This window comes from Rhinatrema bivittatum, chromosome 1 (assembly GCF_901001135.1).
Source record: "Rhinatrema bivittatum chromosome 1, aRhiBiv1.1, whole genome shotgun sequence".
Taxonomy (NCBI): domain Eukaryota; kingdom Metazoa; phylum Chordata; class Amphibia; order Gymnophiona; family Rhinatrematidae; genus Rhinatrema; species Rhinatrema bivittatum.
In genome coordinates, this window is record NC_042615.1 from 493662061 (window position 1) to 493675284 (window position 13224).

Consider the following 13224-nt stretch of genomic DNA (forward strand, 5'->3'; position numbering starts at 1 on the left):
TGGCCAGATTAGCCATGAGAATAACGCAATGGACATTGAGATCCCAGTGGCTCCAAGCATTTAAAACCACTGTCATCTCCAATTCAAATATCCCACCAGTTACGTTCATCACTCCTCTGGTGGGCGAACACGAACAATTTGCTCGCAGGCCTACCTTTCCAGCAGCCAGTTCCACAAGTAACCTTAACTATAGATGCATCCACCTTGGGTTGGGGAGACATACAGAAGATCTTCAGACTCAAGGTACTTGGACAAAACTCAAAGCAACTTTCCAAATCAACTTCTTGGAACTTCAAGCTCTACGTTATGCTCTCTATGCATTCAAGGACTGCCTTTCAAACAAGATTGTTCTAATGCAAACAGACAACACAGTTGCCATGTGGTACCTGAACAAACAAGGAGGTACGGGTTCTTATCTCCTTTGCCAAGAAGCCACACAAATTTGGGACTGGGCCCTGACACAGTCCATGTTTCTCCGGGCCACTTATCTGGCAGGCATACACAACATAGATGCAGACCACCTCAGTCATCAGTTCCAACCCCACGAGTGGTCCCTGGATCCTTTAGTAGCGACCAGGATATTCCAGCATTGGGGTCAGCCAACAATGGACCTCTTTGCATCCAAGCTGAATCACAAAGTGGACAGATTCTGCTCCCTGCACAAACAGAGAAACCAGTTAGCCAAGGACACCTTAGCTCGCCCCTGAAACTCAGGTCTTCTATATGCGTATCCCCCGATACCGCTAATAACCAAAACTCTAGTGAAACTACAAGAGGACAAAGGGTCAGTGATACTCATAGCCCCGTATTGGCCTCGACAAATATGGTTTCCCATACTCCTCAACCTCTCGATCAGAGAACCAATTCGCCAGGGCAAGCACCCACTCTCATAATTCAGGATCAGGGCAGGTTGCGCCAACCGAACCTTCAAACCCTATCCCTCACAGCCTGGATGTTGAAAGCTTGATCCTGCAACCACTCAATCTTTCAACTAATGTCTCTCAAGTGCTTGTAGCTTCACGAAAGCCTTCCACACGAAAATCTTATCTTTGTAAGTGGAAAAGATTCACCACGTGGTGCATGCAGAAAAGTATTGATCCCTTTTCCTGCCCCACATCATCATTATTAGACTATCTCTGGCACCTTTCAGACTCTGGTCTACAGACTTCGTCAGTAAGGGTACACCTGAGTGCTGTCTCAGCTTACCACAAGGAAGTAGGGGATGCCCCGATATCAGCGCAACCCCTTGTCAGTAGGTTCATGAGAGGTTTAATTCAACTTAAACCCCCTTTGCAGTCACCAGTCACAGAATGGGACCTTAACGTGGTACTAGCAAGGCTCATGCGTTCCCCTTTTGAACCCATGGATTCATGCGATATTAAATTTCTTACATGGAAAGTTCTCTTCCTAGTAGCTATTACATCTGCTAGAAGAGTTAGTGGGTTATAATCACTTGTAACTTACTCACCTTATACCAGGTTCCTACATGGCTGAGAGGTCCTCCGTTCTCACCCTAAATTCCTTCCCAAGGTGGTTACGGATTTCCACTGTTGCGTGAGAGGGTGTTTTCGTGTGCCCTTAGGCCTCAGCCCGACCCCAGACGGATCCAGGACCGAACCGAGGGTTGACAGCATGTTCCACTATGGCAGACGGTCTTACCCTCCGCCAGGCCTGCATGCTCCCAAGGCCAACAACAGGATGATGTTGGAATGTGAATGGTCCTCCGACCATTCCGAGCCCTTTCGGACCTGCCGCTTGGATCGGCATGGAGCGACAGGCCTGGCCTGAGGATGAGGGCAGATGGACCTTGACATGAAGACATGACACCAAGATTGATGCAACGGCATCGCAGACGAGGGTTGAAGATATGACACCAGGGTTGTTGAAGACATGACACCAAGGCTGATGCGGACGGCATCAGAGACGTGGGCTAGAACAAGACATGACACCAAGGCTGATGCGAAGACATCACAGACCAGGGTCGATGCGATGACATCAGAGACTTGACAGTCCAGACGAGACATCAGAGACTTGACAGTCCAGACTAGACATCAGAGAACTTGACAGTCCAGACGAGACGAGAAGCTGGGCAGGAAGACATTGGCACTGTCTCTCAGGGCGCCCTACTCAGCCCACCTTCACGGGTGGACCCAATTAGCTGGTCGCAGACCACCCTGTCCCACTGCGTGCCCTACACAGCCTGAGGAGGCTGGTCATGGACCACACTGAGAATGGGACGAGCGCAGGGCAGAATCCAGCCGAGGCAGCACTTCGATGACGAAGCCGTGAGTCATTCGAGGCACCACGAAGGCTGGCAGGACATGACGGCTCAGGAGCACAGGAACGAATTCCACCTGTAGGCTACTTCACGCTCGGGAAAGACGTCATCCGAGAGAGCAACGGCCTAACAGGACCAGAAGGCTCAGGAGCGCTGAAGCAAACACCAAGAAGGGCAAGACACCAAGGAACCTGGAACATCAGGAAGCGGAGGATCAAGACGAGACACCAGGACACCTGGACGAGAACCTCAGGCACGAAGACATAACTTGACATGGCGTGACATGACGAAAAGACAAAACGAAGAGGAGCTCCACGAAAAAGACCTGATGGAGCTCTGGCAGGCAGGACCCTCCAGAGTGAAGTAACTCTGATGCAAGGCCACCACGTACTGTGAAGACAGCCCTTTTATAGGGCTAGAGCAGGAAGTCCATCCTTAGGTGGGGCCAGCACACTTCCTGTGTCTGGCCCTTTAAATTCAGAAGAGAGACGCACGCTGGTGCCTAAGGAACAGGAAGCTGGCTGTGCAGGACCGTGGACAGCGGTCTGCACAGCGTCGACGTGGCATAAGGAGCAGGGCTAGCCTGAGAAGCAGGCCCGATGGCAGCAGCGGCTCCAGCCGCTGCAGGAGACCCTGGGGGCGGCTCCAGCTGCTACTCCAACCTAGGGTGCGGCCTCCAGGCCGCGAAGATCACGATGACGCCGGTGGCGGCTCCCAGCCGCGAAGAGGTGCAGAAGTCTGCGGCTCACCACGTTGAAGAGGAGGCTAGATGGGCGGCCTCCGGGCCGCGTGAGCAAAGCGAGACCGCGGCTCCAGCCACGCTGACAGGCCCGACGTCGGTGGCACCAGCCGCGTCGGGCAGAAGCAACAAAGAGGTGAGCAGTGCCTGCTCGCGGGGGGAACACGCGGGCAGGTCCATGACATCCACTTGAATCAGTCTATAAACTTACCCACATTCTTTCCAAGAACTCACTCTCACCAGGGCGAAAATTTTTACACATCTTGGACTGTAAATGCACGCTAGCATACTATATAGATTGCACTAGAGTCTATTCAAAATCCACCCAGCTCTTTTTTTCTTTTGACAAAAACAAACTGGGTATGGCAGTGGGCAAACAAACTCTCTCCAACTGGCTAGCAGATTGTATAGACTTCTGCTATGAAAAAGCAGGCCTTTTTCTCCAGGGACAAGTAAAAGCGCACTCAGAGCAATGGCAACCTCAGTAGCACACTATCGTTCAGTATCAATTGCTGACATCTGCAAAGCTGCAACATGGAGCTCTCTTCACACATTTGCAGCTCATTACTGCCTGGACAAGGAAGGATGACAAGATTCAGCCTTTGGACAATCTGTCTTAAAGAACTTATTTCCAGTATATTTCCAATTCCTTCCATATCCAACCTGCTGTGATTTCAAGCTGCCTCATTTTTTCCAACAGTTCACCAGTTGATGTGCCTGTTGCATAAGTTGTATGCTGTTGGTCTAAAACAAAGATGACTCAGCCTGTAGCTTGCTAATCACTCATATGTGAGGATTATCATCCTGCTTGTCCTGGGATAAAGCAAAATTGCTTACCTGTAATAGGTGTCATCCCAGGACAGCAGGATGTAGTCCTCACAAAACGCACCTGCCACCCCACGGAGTTGGGTCCGACACTTTTTATTATTTTATCTTTTGCTAAAGCTTATTGCTACAAACGAGACTGAAGGGAGACCCCTGTGGCTCAAGGGATCATGGCATGCTCAGTGTGCCAGTCAAAAAGTTTCTAGAAACTTTGACAGAATGTTTTCTGTGATAGGGCTCCGTCCAGTGACATCACCCATATGTGAGGACTACATCCTGCTGTCCTGGGATAACACCTGTTACAGGTAAGCAATTTTGCTTTCTCTAAGAGAAAAATTGAAGATGGTCTCTTTGGGCATGCTGATCCTGCTCCTCCGAAGAGGAGACTGGCTCTGCTCCCTCGACTTGAAGGAGGCTTATACGCCCATATTGCAGTTGTCCCCAGCCAAAAGAAGTACCTACGCTATCTGGTGGGGATGGCACATTTTCAGTACAAAGTGCTGCCCTTTGGGCTGGCATCAGCCCCACGCGTCTTCACGAAATGCTTGGCGGTGGTGGCTGCCTACCTCAGGCGTCGCTCAGTCCATGTCTTTCCATACCTGGACAACTGGCTGATCCGGAGCATTTTGCACTCCGGGGCCATGAATGCTCTAGTCTTGACGGTCAACACCTTACAGACTTGGGTTCATTATCAACTTCCCCAAGTCACATCTCAATCCGTCTCCATGGCTGGATTTTATTAGTACCAAGTTGGATAAGGCACAAGCGAAAGCTGTTCTGCCCAGGGATCGAGTGGTCGCCCTCTCCTCACTGCCTACCCTCGTTCGCAACAAAACGACAGTACCAGCCCGTCTGCTGCTCAGCCTGCTGGGCCACATGGCGGCCTCAGTCCACGTGACCCCCTTGGCCCACCTCCACATGAGAGACTTGCAGTGGGTCTTGCGGTGTCAATGGCACAGGCATCCCAGGATTTGGAAGCGCCAGTGATGGTAACAGACCCTCTCAGTCTCTCCCTAGCCTGGTGGGAAGCCCTGTCCAATCTGGAAATAGGACTCCCATTCCCATTCCACCTACGCCTCGCCTCAGGGGTGGGGGCCCCACCATGGATGGCCTGCATACTCAGGGCCTTTGGATTGCAGCCGAGTCTCATTGCCAGATAAACTTTCTGGAGTTGCGGGCAATCCGGTATGCCCTGTGGGCCTTCCAGGACAGGTTGTCCTCAAAGGTCGTCCTCATCAGAATGGACAGCCAGATAGTGATGTGGTACATCAACAAGCAGTGAGGCATGGGCTCCTTCCCGCTCTGCCAGGAGGCGATACAGGTCTGGGATTGGGCCATCTCCAAGGGGATGTATCTGCGGGTCACATACCTGCCGGACCACTTAAACACGTTGGCGGGTATAGGTTGCATTTCCAACAGACTCCTCCCTATTTTCCACCATGTCCTCAGTGGGAGGGGTACAGAGAGCCAGAAGGTACTCCAAGTAGAGCTGTCCACCCTCTTAATGGCTCAAGCAGTCGAACCAGTGCCGCCAAGCCAACAGGAAGACGGGTTCTAATACAGGTATTTCCTGATTCCCAAGAAAGCTGGTGGCCTTCGCCTCATTCTAGACCTGTGGGCATTGAACCACTCTCTTTTCAGAGAAAAATTCAAGATGGTCTCATTGGGAGCCCTGATGCCTCTCCTCAGAGCTGGGGAATGGCTCTGCTACCTTGATCTCAAAATCGCATATGCTAATATCTCTATTTCTCCCGCAAATTGGAGGTTTCATTGATTCATGGTAGAAGAGGAGCACTACCAGTATCAAGTACTGTCTTTCGGTTTGGTGTCGGCACCCCGCGTTTTCACAAAATGCCTGGCGGTGGTAGGGTCCTATCTCAGGAGGCAAGGGGTGCATATCTTCCCTTACCTTGACGATTGACTCATCAAGAGCGATTCCAGTCAGGGGGCGCTATGCTCCTACATTCCACCATACGCGCCCTGGAGGGCCTGGGATTTCTAATCAACTATCCAAAATCCCATCTCCAGCCATCTCTACAATTGGACTTCATTGGAGCCAGGTTGGATACTGTCCAGAGGAAGCCCTTCTTACCCCAAGACTGGGCAATGAACCTCGCGTCTCTATCAAGGGTAGTCTCCTGCTGCCCTCATGTTTCAGCGCACCAATTTCTACGCCTTCTGGGGCACATGCAGTGATAGTTCACATCACACCATTCGCTCAGCTACACATGCGCAAGATACAATGAACGTTGTGCTCACAGTAGAGCCAAGCCACCCAAGATCTTCGGGCTCGTGTCCTAATCACCACTCCACTTTGGCAGTCCCTCATATGGTGGGAGTCCCTAGCCAACCTGGAGGAGGGGAAGCCTTTCTGGGTCCCTCAGCCCCAGATCGTCCTCACTACAGATGCATCTCTCATGGGTTGGGGAGCCCATGCTGTAGGCCTCAGCACCCATGATCATTGGTCCGTGCAGGAGCGATATTTCCAGACAAATTTCCTGGAGCTCCGAGCAATCCATTACACCCTGAGGGCATTCCGAGAGCAATTGATCATAAATTCTCTCATTCAAGACCATTTTGACAAGGAATGGCAAGTTAAATAAAAGAATAAGCTCTCTTGGGAATGCACCTACAGCTAGATAAACAAAGCATAGGCTGCCTGCATGGGCACCAACAACTGAACAAGTATACACTTTAACACTTTAACATTATGTGCATACTGTCGAGCTGTTCTGGAAAACAAAACCTGTGTAAGCCTTCGAGAGCTTACATTGAAAATTAAACTCCTGGGTCTAAAGTTAAGTAAATTCACATTTTTGGTGGCCAATTTTGTCTATTGAGCCCAGTGTGGGACTCCACCTCAGAACCAAGAAAGACTTATATTTCCAACATTCTCTGGGGTTGGCACCTACAGATGAACTTTACATCAAAGACAGGATACACAACACCAAAGTGCATAGTCTTCAACTGTAGGTGCAAGCCTCAGAGAGCTTATGCTGGAAATATAACTCCTTCTTTGGTCTCAGAGAGCTTATGCTGGAAATATAACTCCTTCTTTGGTCTCATATCGAATAAACCAACATTTCTGGTGGCCAAAGTTATTCTATTGCTGTGCCCCGTGTGGTAGAAGCAGCTCAACACTACCACATGGTCACAGCAATAGAATATCATGGCCACCAGTAATGTGAATTAATCTTTACCTCAGACCAAGGAGATAAAACACAAGAATAAAGAGGTAAGTCCTTAAAATTGGAAGGCGTGTGACCAAAATGTCTTTTCATGCAAGATTGGCACTGGGCATCCCAACTTGGGCACAATCTCGCATGCAAGGCCATTTGGGCAAGGCATGCCAATTGAAATCAAAGGGTAAAATCTCTGGAACGCACAATTACAGCTATTAGGGATGTAAAGCACCGAAGTGCGTACTGTTCAGCTGTAGTAACTGCCCCAGAGATCCTACCTTTTGGTTTAACTTGACATGCCTTGCCCAAATGGCCTTGCATGGGAGATTTTATCCAAGTTGGAATAGCCAGTGCCAGTCTTGCATGCAAGGATATGTTAATTTGTTTTGTTTTTATTTTATGCAGATTTTAATTTTAGTTCTTTCCTGTAAGTTAAGGTGAATTTTAAAAACCCGACGCACCCATCAATAGGGGATGCGCAAATATGTTGAGCCGGCAGCATACTTGCTGCTATGCATACAAATGAAAAGTTCAAAAAAAGGAGGGGGGATGGGCGTTCCTGGATTTTAACTTGAAATTAGCGCATAAATACTTAAGGCGATTTGGTGCGCACCAGGGTCCACTACTGCATAATTTTACTTCTGCTATGGATGACATACAAGTTATAAAATAAAAATAAATAGATCAGTAGGGTTTTAAGGGTTGGGGCTAACAGTGGAGAAGGGAGGCTATTAAACTAGGAGAGTTTGGAAGTCCTATTCCTTACCTTGGCGAACTGGGAATGAACTGGTAAAACTGGTAATGGCATGTCTTTTAAAATCCCCCCACTTACATGGTAGAAGTGGCTTTTGCGTGCACATGTGCACACAGTCAGGCTATTTTATAACATGCGCGCATCTACACACATATATTATACAATGGCCACGGCCCTGGGCGCAGGCTAACAAAATCTCGTATATGTGCGCCTGCGAGTCTGTTTAAAAGTTACCATCCCTTTGTTTTGTTTTGCATATGTAACATTTGTTATCCGCCAAAGGCATTCAGATTGCGCAGGTTATAAATTACTCAAAAATAAAATACATTTTGTTCACACTCCTTCCAAGTTCAAGCTCATATCTTCTTATTCATGTTTTAAAGCACTTTGTAAAGCACTTTTCTGCAGTAGTGCAGATTTTTCAGGTTAACTCAGATTTTAGCATATTTTTTCCAATTAGCATGCTTTTTGAACTATGCTCAGTTTGCATCCCATTAGCTTACTGCATCCCATGGGGCCCATGTTTTTAATATGCATGTTAAGTAAAACTTGCGCTAAAATTTAACTCCAATTATAGCGCAAGTTTTATTACATCAGCGCTCATGAGAGCCTACTACCTTTCATTCTGAAACTTAAGCACTGATATCTGGAATATAATAAATGTCTATTTTAAATGTCTATTATGGATAAATGAATGTAACTTTCCAATATAGACATCCATACCCTAAAGCCGTAATTTAAAATCTCCGGCATGCGTAAAATCCGGGGCTTACGCACATGGCCGGGCCCTGTGCACGCGGGCGCATTTTAGAAAGGCCCAGCCACATGCATAAATCCCCGTACACGCAGATGTGCCAGGCCTGAAGAAAAGGGTAGGCCAGGACAGTGCCATTAGAAGCTGTCCCGGGGAAGTGTGCGCCAGCAGGCAACCTGCGTGCGGAGTTTACTTCTGCTCCAGAGGAGCAGTAAACATAAAAACAAAAAAATTGGGGATATCTAGGGTAGGTTTAGGGGTCGGGGAGGAGAGGGGAAAAGGGAGGAAGGTTAGGGTTAGGGAACTTCCCTCCCAGTTCGCTCCTTTATTGGAGCGGATTGGGAGAGAACTGGCAAAGGCCCGATCACGTCGCCACGCGGTTCTTTTAAAATCCCCCACCCCCGCATGGGGAGGAGCCCATGTGCCCGTGCGGACATTAAAATCTAGCGCGCATGTACGTGTGGGAATTGCATTTTATCACATGCTCGCACCAGTGCGCGCATGTTATAAAATAGCCGCATCCATGTGTACACGGGCTTTTTAAAATCTACTCCTAAATATTTAGGAAATGAGTAGACTACAGACACCCAAGTGACATATCTTCTCTTCTTGTTGCTTTCCCTTCTGTCTAGTTTAGTTATTTTATTTACTGTTCACCCTTTTAATTTTGTTAATTCACTTTCTAAATAATATTGTACACCTTTTAAAAATATGATTAAACTAAATAACAGGTAAGTTAAAAAGAGGGAGCAGCCTCAACTGCTAGTAAAACGCCTGACATTGTGCTGTGTGTGGACCTGCTGTGTATGGGAAACCTAAATTTAGGAAACATCATAGGGTTAGAGCCCATGTATCAGCAGAAGCTGAGCTTTGGTCCCTGGAGAGGGAAATGAAGGGATGAAGATTTTGTAGAGTTCCAGATTTACTGCTCATACAATTCACACGACCTTCCATTCTATGATTTACATACTGTAGTTTTTGTGTGAATTTTAGAAGGTCCTGTTCACTTACTCTTCCAGCCAGAAGTAAGTTGTTGAAATGACAGCTGACAGCAATAGGAAGAGGAGCTACCTTGAAGGGAAAAATTGAAGAAAAATTCATAGATATGGTAGGGTTATTATTTCTGAGGATGCAGTTTGATCTTGAGTTTCAGCTGCTGAGGATTTTTGGTTTTTGAGAATCTTTAATGTTCAGTTTAAAAGATCAAATGTATTTTGATCTATCAAGTAGACTCATTGATTGTTTTAACTCATATGATCTGCTATCTTTGTCCTTCAAAATGGATATCCATGTTAGATATGTCTAAGTATCAAAGTACCTCTTTCCACTTCTACCCACAGATAATACCGATATGGTTTTGATTCACAGCTATATTAGTATAACTGAGAAAATCAAATATTACAGGATCAAGGTCTACAGATAGGGGTTCATCCAGGGGATTTAATGGGAAGGGGGGGAGAAGAAGTTTAAGGAGCAGCATTTATCTGACCAAGCTGATTGCTGTATTCTCTCAATACACATTATGCTACCTTAAAAATAAGTCATGCAGTTTCACAATCTGGGTTCATGTCTTGCACACAGTTGTATCTAGATATTACAGATACAACATGATATGACTATCCTGATCTCATATCAATCTCAAGAGCTATGAAAAAATCTTAACTAAATTGGGCTGGGGGGGGTTTAGTGCTGTAAAAGATTTTTCAGTGAAGCAAACCTAAAATGACTGGTAAAGACCATAACGTTTGCAAGTATTTAACCACAGTAAAATATGCATCCTCTCTTTGTACAGGCAGTGGAGGGGAGTTAAAAAGCACATGTACTTTTAAAAACGGCAAGTACTCTTGCTGTTTTATACCCCTGATCTAAAGATGCCCAAAGGACGCCTCTTTTTAATGCAACTAAAGTATGCACGTTGTGAACCCCATGTGTACTTTTAGTTGCTCAAAGGAGGCCAGTTTGCCCGGGTAAATTGCTATTTAACCAAGTAAATGGCTTTGACAATTGCTCTTGTTATAGGACAAAAGCCAGATCTCTGTCTCCTTCTAATATATGTAAAGCTTACAGATTTAAAATAAAAATTAATATTATGTAATGCTTAAATATTTCTTTTTGGTTGGTTGGAAATGTGAAAGCTCTTTAAAAAAAAACATAAGCTCACTTGAGATGTAGTATCAGGTTAACTAATATGCAAGGTATTCTGTTTAGAAGATTAGTATTTAGCAGCATAAAACTAGGATTAAACATCTTTAGAACTAACTTGACTTGAAGAGAAAATAAATGCAATAGTGCTTTTGAGGAATCAGTACAAGTGCATCCTATTTAGCTTTAGTCATAAATGTATTGTAATATAGAGCACTATTAATTGTTATAAGGGTTCGTTCTGTATGTATTTAAGCTCTTATTTATTCATTGATAAGCCTGTTTCTTTCATTTAGAATGCAATGAATGAAATCATTAAGCAAACCTCAACTATTAAATCTCTGAAAAATGAAGCCCAGGAAAAGGATGAACGAAATCGGGAAATGCAAGAAAAGTATGTGCTTGATATATGTATCTGTTGTGTTTGGTGACACCTAGTGGCAAGTGTATAATGATTCAAATATTAACTTTTGCATAAGAATATTTCTGGGGTGGCAGAAAAGGTAATATTCTATTATATTTTGCTGCCTTTTAGGATAGAAGATCTTCTTATTTTTATTTTTTAGCCAAAGCATTCCAATTTGGTCCTGTGATTTGTAGCAGAAACATCTTGTTTCCATAATGGATAAGGTGCTGAATGATTTTGGCATACCAGTAAGAATTGTTGAATTCAGATTTAAGGTGCTAATGTAAATCTACTTATCCCTGCTTTAAAATTAAATAAAATCCCTTCATGTCACTCAAATACAGCAGTTCTCTGCCTAGGGGCTGGGAAACATGTCAAGATATTGCTGCTAAACGTGGATTAAATGTCCGAAGTCAAATTTGTAGCAACTGCAAAAGGACAGCTTTGTTTGCTTTAATTGAGGGTTGATCATTAAGGGCTGAAAGCAATGGGAACTAGGTATTTTAAATTATGTAAAGATAGAAATTATTTTATTATCTTTATTTAGACTATGTATATTCTACTATATGAATTTGGCTTTTATATATTTTATTGTTATGTAATTCATTATATTATTCCTCACTCTAATGTATTTTTTTGAGAAAGGCAAGTTATCAAATTGAATAAATAAAATGAAATTTGAAATGTTTATGGATTCAACATCAGAATTCATGAGTATTCATTTATGAAGTGCATAGTTCAGATGGAAAGATTTGCTGGTTAAAAGACAGTATATAGAATGTGTATATCATTTTCTGCAGTATAAGTTGTCTAATATAGTAATCTTCCAGTCTCTATTAATCTTAATTTATTAAAAAAAAAAAAACCAATAAAGTGTATCATTTTTGGATTTGCAATAGTAACTATGTGTTTGCCTAGTAGCACTGTAGAAATAAGGAGTAATTAGTTTTAAATGATTTTGTATTTTATTTTACCTGTTCCACAAGCAATATTTCCTTACAATCCATATATATGGAATAAAAACTGTCATTAGCCAAGGCCTTAAGATTAAACAATATCACAGTTAAGTTATAATTAATGTAAATTACAAGATCACTGTATTAGTAAACTTTGCATATTAAATAGTGCTTCAGTTTGGAAATGGAATCCTATTTTACAAAAACATCCATGCAATTAGATCTCAAACTAAATTTGTATTGTGTAATTCATATGTTCAGTCATATCTTCCCATGGTAGTGCCAGGTTTGGATGTTTTTATAAAACTGCTTACATTAGTATGGTCCTTGATATGATCAGCGAGGATCAGAACATGATCACAGAGTTTTTAATATATGTTTTTAGAAATGTTCACAAATGTCATATGTTTGCATGATGCAGTTCTCACATTAACATGTTAGGCTTCTGAATGTGATATCCTTCCCTGTCAGAATGGGAGGATGTCATTACATGACAGTATGATTGCAGATATGTGATCAAATATGCATGCTTTTTTAGAAACCAGCCTTTTGGATATTCCTGATTATGTAGTGCTACATCTGCTTTATGAGCAAATACTGTACTTTTTTGTTCTGTTTTATAGAGTGCAGTGCATTCTAAAATTCAATTAACATCTTTAAATGGATCAATAGAATGTTCCTAACACAGCTGCTTCTGTACACAATAATACACTTTTCTCACTAATGTCACAAAACACAGCTGAGTTTTCAACCATTTCATGAGGAATTTGTATATATAAATATAGAAAAATGCAAAATAATAAGCACCTCCCACCCATTCCTATTTTGGTTTTCAAATAATATATATAAAATACATACAAAGGCAAGAACTAGGAAATCAGCAGCAATTTGAGAAACACATTAAATTTTATTAAAGATTGATTTGCCTACGATTAATGCATGTATCTAGTAGAATATGATATATTAATTATACAAATCAAATGGGATGACCAGGTATGTTTAAAGATTACCAGATATAATATCTCTTGTTCTACATGTCAAAACAGAGCAAACAACTTGTACATTCTTATGATTAAAACTTGTGCCCCTGTAACATATGTATTTCTCATTAGTGTTTTAATTTTCCTTAAAAGCATATTTCATACACCCATAGTCTCATGAGAACTTAGACAGCAGCCACTTCTACTC

General features: G+C 43.7%; 1 protein-coding gene across 3 annotated transcripts in view; it reads left to right on the top strand.

Moving 5' to 3' along the window:
• The window catches only part of CNTLN (centlein), a 1032335-nt gene that overhangs the window by 895264 nt on the left and 123847 nt on the right, over positions 1-13224 (top strand). For all 3 annotated transcript variants that reach the window (XM_029608687.1, XM_029608696.1, XM_029608677.1), the window contains exon 21: positions 10971-11068. In XM_029608687.1, coding sequence (XP_029464547.1) covers positions 10971-11068 — 98 coding nt within the window. The remainder of the gene's footprint in view (positions 1-10970; positions 11069-13224) is intronic.